At 30.5% G+C, this 3,553-nt stretch overlaps 1 protein-coding gene across 1 annotated transcript; it reads right to left on the bottom strand.

Annotated features, from left to right (window-relative positions):
• Window positions 1–854: 854 nt before the first annotated feature.
• Window positions 855–2,064, bottom strand: LOC105787708 (homeobox-leucine zipper protein HAT22). Its single transcript, XM_012614230.2, has 3 exons — window positions 1,597–2,064; window positions 1,430–1,509; window positions 855–1,345 (listed from the first exon to the last, which is right to left on the bottom strand). Exons 1-3 carry the CDS (start codon window positions 1,948–1,950, stop codon window positions 1,048–1,050), a joined length of 732 nt encoding a protein of 243 aa, XP_012469684.1. The 5' UTR covers window positions 1,951–2,064; the 3' UTR covers window positions 855–1,047.
• Window positions 2,065–3,553: the final 1,489 nt, after the last annotated feature.

The raw sequence follows: 3,553 nt of genomic DNA, 5'->3' as shown, positions 1-3,553 counted from the left end.
AGTTTATTTATAAAATTGTATTCCGTAAAAGTGTGATCGGCGTGATATAATTTTAAATGCCACATCATTAATCATTACATTTTATAAAATTTAAGTTTAATGATTAAGATATGTTTAATTGTCAAATTTAAGTATCAAAATAGATAAAAAGAAGTACATTGCCAAAGTAAGTCTAATTAGGTAAAATTATCATGGAGTCTTTGTATTAAAAGTCGGATTGCATTTTACTCTCTTTACTAAAAAAAATGGGCAAATTTAGCCGCTATACATTAGATCAAAGAGTAAACTAGCCCTTTTGTTAAAAATTCCATCAATTTCTACTGTTAAAAACTGGTTCTTGTATATCAACATAAGGTACACATGACGTGTAATTGATTATTATGTTAACCAATTTTTTAAATAAAAAGTGTAAAACGTAATCTAACTCATAATTTTACCACGTAATTAACCAAATTCATAGGGCAAAAATCTTCTTCTTTATTTGAGGCACCCAACAAGGTGGAAACCATTTACACCATGGAAATGGAATGACCCTTTCATTTTGTTTTCATGATATTTTATACTATGCCAAACAAAGACTATATATATATATATATATTACTATGACTTTTGTGTTAAGCATGTATGTAAGAAGAAGTTTCAAAGCAAGTGTATTTGTACCTCAAAATGTTTGAAAAATGTTTGAAAAGATAGTCAATTAATGTGAACATAATTATTATTTTTCTTTAAATATTTTAAATAAAATAAAAGAAAAATCAAACCAATGTTGTCATCATCAAATAATCTTCTAATCCTTTCCTTTTATATATTCATTGTTCCAACCATAGCCATATAATTAAAATAAGAGGGCAAAATTTTGATATAAACAAGTATACCATTAAATAAAAGAATCAATAATAACTACAAACATAATCCCTTCATACATACAACTACTGTATCTTATATTATTTACAAACGTGTTCTAATTATACTTTTTTTTTCTATTTCTACAAATTAAAATAATTGACTAATTAATTAATTCACTACAAAGCCCTTGTTGGGGTCTCTTCAACATGCTGCAGAAGGATTGGTTAAGGGATTATTATAGAGATGGTGAGTCTTGGAAGCCAATGAAAATAGGTTCTTGGAATTCCCATCGCCGTTGATAACACTGCCGGAGGCGGCGGTTCTTTCACAAGACGGACATATGGTGAGGGTAGCCGCTTGCATGTGAAACGGATGAGCTGCTAATTTCAGTGCTTTGAGTTCTTGAACTTCTTTTTGTAGTCTCCTGTTTTCATCTGTTAATGTCTCGTAACATTTTTTTAAAAACTCACAGTCCACTTCAGTTTGCTTCAGCTTTGTCCTGTCCAAAAATAAAAAACCCAATGATTTGGAGCTGATAATATCAACAGATTACAAAACCCAGATTATGTTTTGTTTGTTATACCTTGCTCTCCTGTTTTGAAACCATACTTCAACTTGTCTAGGTTTCAAGTTTAATTGCCTTGCTAATGCTTGTTTTTGCTTCTGTCACCATAAAACACAGTAACAAAACATCAATTCTATGTATATGTACGTATATATATTTATGCATGAAATTGAATGAAAGCTTACGGGATTGAGAGTGCTGTGTTGTTTAAAGCTTTCTTCAAGAAGGGAAGATTGTTCTTTAGAGAGACGAAGTTTCTTTCTTCCATTAACAGTACCTTCTTCATCTTCATCACTGCTAAGTTCTCGTTCCCTTTTGGGTTTATTACCACTTGAAAACGAAGAAACACAGCTAAGAGGCGAAGCTGGTTTCACGCCACGGGCGACGCCGGAGAGAGCCAACGTCAACGACGGTTCATCGTTTGGTTCAAGCTTGAGAAAAGATGGGTTTTTGTTGTAGGGTTTGGATGGTGTTTGTAGGGTTGATGAGAAGCCTAAACTAAGAACAAGGCCCGTATTACATGAATCATCAACACCCATCAAGCTGAATTTTTTTTTTTTTTTTGGTTTCAACAATGGAGTTCTTTTATATAATGAAGGAAAGAGAAGGGTGGAATGAATCGTATTGATTTTTGATATAATGATATATCATTGTTCTTATTCTCTCCCTGTGTATATATACACACACAAAGGTTGACCATTTGAAAGGCTATGATTATGATATTCTCTCAATATAATTAAAAATAATAAAGTAAAATTTCCTGTTGAAACTATTAGCAATGGGGGAACACATCAAGAGAATGATTCTTCAGCACTTGTCCACTTGTTCAACACCAATAGTTTAAAATAAAAAATGATTTAGGTTAAATTTTGCTATTAATCCATGTATTTTAATTTGTTCATTTTAATTCTTATAGTTTTAGAATTTTGATATTTTAGTCTTATTAAATTCAATAAGTTAAGTTCTATTACTTTCAAAATTTGATCGAGAAACATATTATCACATTTGTAACGTCATGTCGATTGTTATTTCTATATGTTACTCACAAAAAAAAGTAGTTAATCGTTTAATGACTGTCGTTTACATGAAGATTGAAATTTTGAAATTCAAAAATATAGTGACTAAAAATGATTCATTTGGAGAACATTGACTAAACCTATAACTTTACGTATGATAGCAGAATTTTAATCAAACACATTTGATTGAGACTAAAATTTTAAAATCTGAAAAGTATAGACACTAAATTCATAATTTACATAAATTATAGGGTTTAATAGTAGAATTTGACTGTTATTTTTCATGTCCACGAATTTACAAATTTTAATTCATAAATTATGCTTGGGTTGGATCCCAAGCAATTTCATCAACACTAATTATAAAAAGAAAATCAAATGAATCATTGGGTGTGTTTTGTAACTTCATATGACACTTTTTTGGTTTAATTCAAATGAATATATAATAAAGATAAACAAATAATTAATTGGAACAACAACTGAGACATAAAAAATTATGGGAATTTTGTTTTCATTCTGGGATTTTAATGGTGTCCCCCTGGACCAGCCAATTTTTTTTTTCAAAAAGGTGTGTGGTGCCATTGGTTCCACGATATATGATGGGCTAGTTTTATCCTATAGTTTAGTATTTATCTTCTAATTAATTAAAATTTGCATGAGCCGATCAAAATTGAAAACTTGGATTAATTTTATTGTTATTAATCAAATTGAAATGTAGGGTGTTTGATTAGTCAAACTGATTCGTGCAAATGATTATGAAACTAGGATTGGGTTGAATTTGGTGTGTGCCTGTGTGCACGGACGGTGACCACACAAGAACATGTATTATGGAAACAGTGGAATTGGCCAAACCCCAATAGCCCAATCGTATGCTTAATCTTCACCTCTAAGATATTGAGTGGAGAGAAGGATAAGTCAACTTTTAAACTTGTCGTTTCCTTCAAATTTCTCACTTAATTTTTTCCCCATAAATTAAGGAGAGAATTTGAAAGTTAGTCATGCAAATACAAATACCGAATTAAGCATGGTGACTCAATGATTAAGGTTTACGCTTTAATTGATAATTTCGACATCCTATCGGTTAAATTAAACTAATATCAACAACGAGACCTTGATATTTTTTATAAAG

Source organism: Gossypium raimondii, chromosome 2 (assembly GCF_025698545.1).
Source record: "Gossypium raimondii isolate GPD5lz chromosome 2, ASM2569854v1, whole genome shotgun sequence".
In the NCBI taxonomy this organism is placed as follows: Eukaryota; Viridiplantae; Streptophyta; class Magnoliopsida; order Malvales; family Malvaceae; genus Gossypium; species Gossypium raimondii.
The sequence above is the reverse complement of the archived record's forward strand: the minus strand, read 5'-3'. Positions and strand labels throughout refer to the sequence as shown.

Coding starts and splice junctions, on each gene's coding strand:
- LOC105787708 (XM_012614230.2), bottom strand. CDS start 1,950: ATGGGTGTTGATGATTCATGTAATACGGGCCTTGTTCTTAGTTTAGGC. Junction 1,510..1,596: donor AACACAGCACTCTCAATCCC/GTAAGCTTTCAT, acceptor TTATGGTGACAG/AAGCAAAAACAAGCATTAGC. Junction 1,346..1,429: donor TTTCAAAACAGGAGAGCAAG/GTATAACAAACA, acceptor ATTTTTGGACAG/GACAAAGCTGAAGCAAACTG.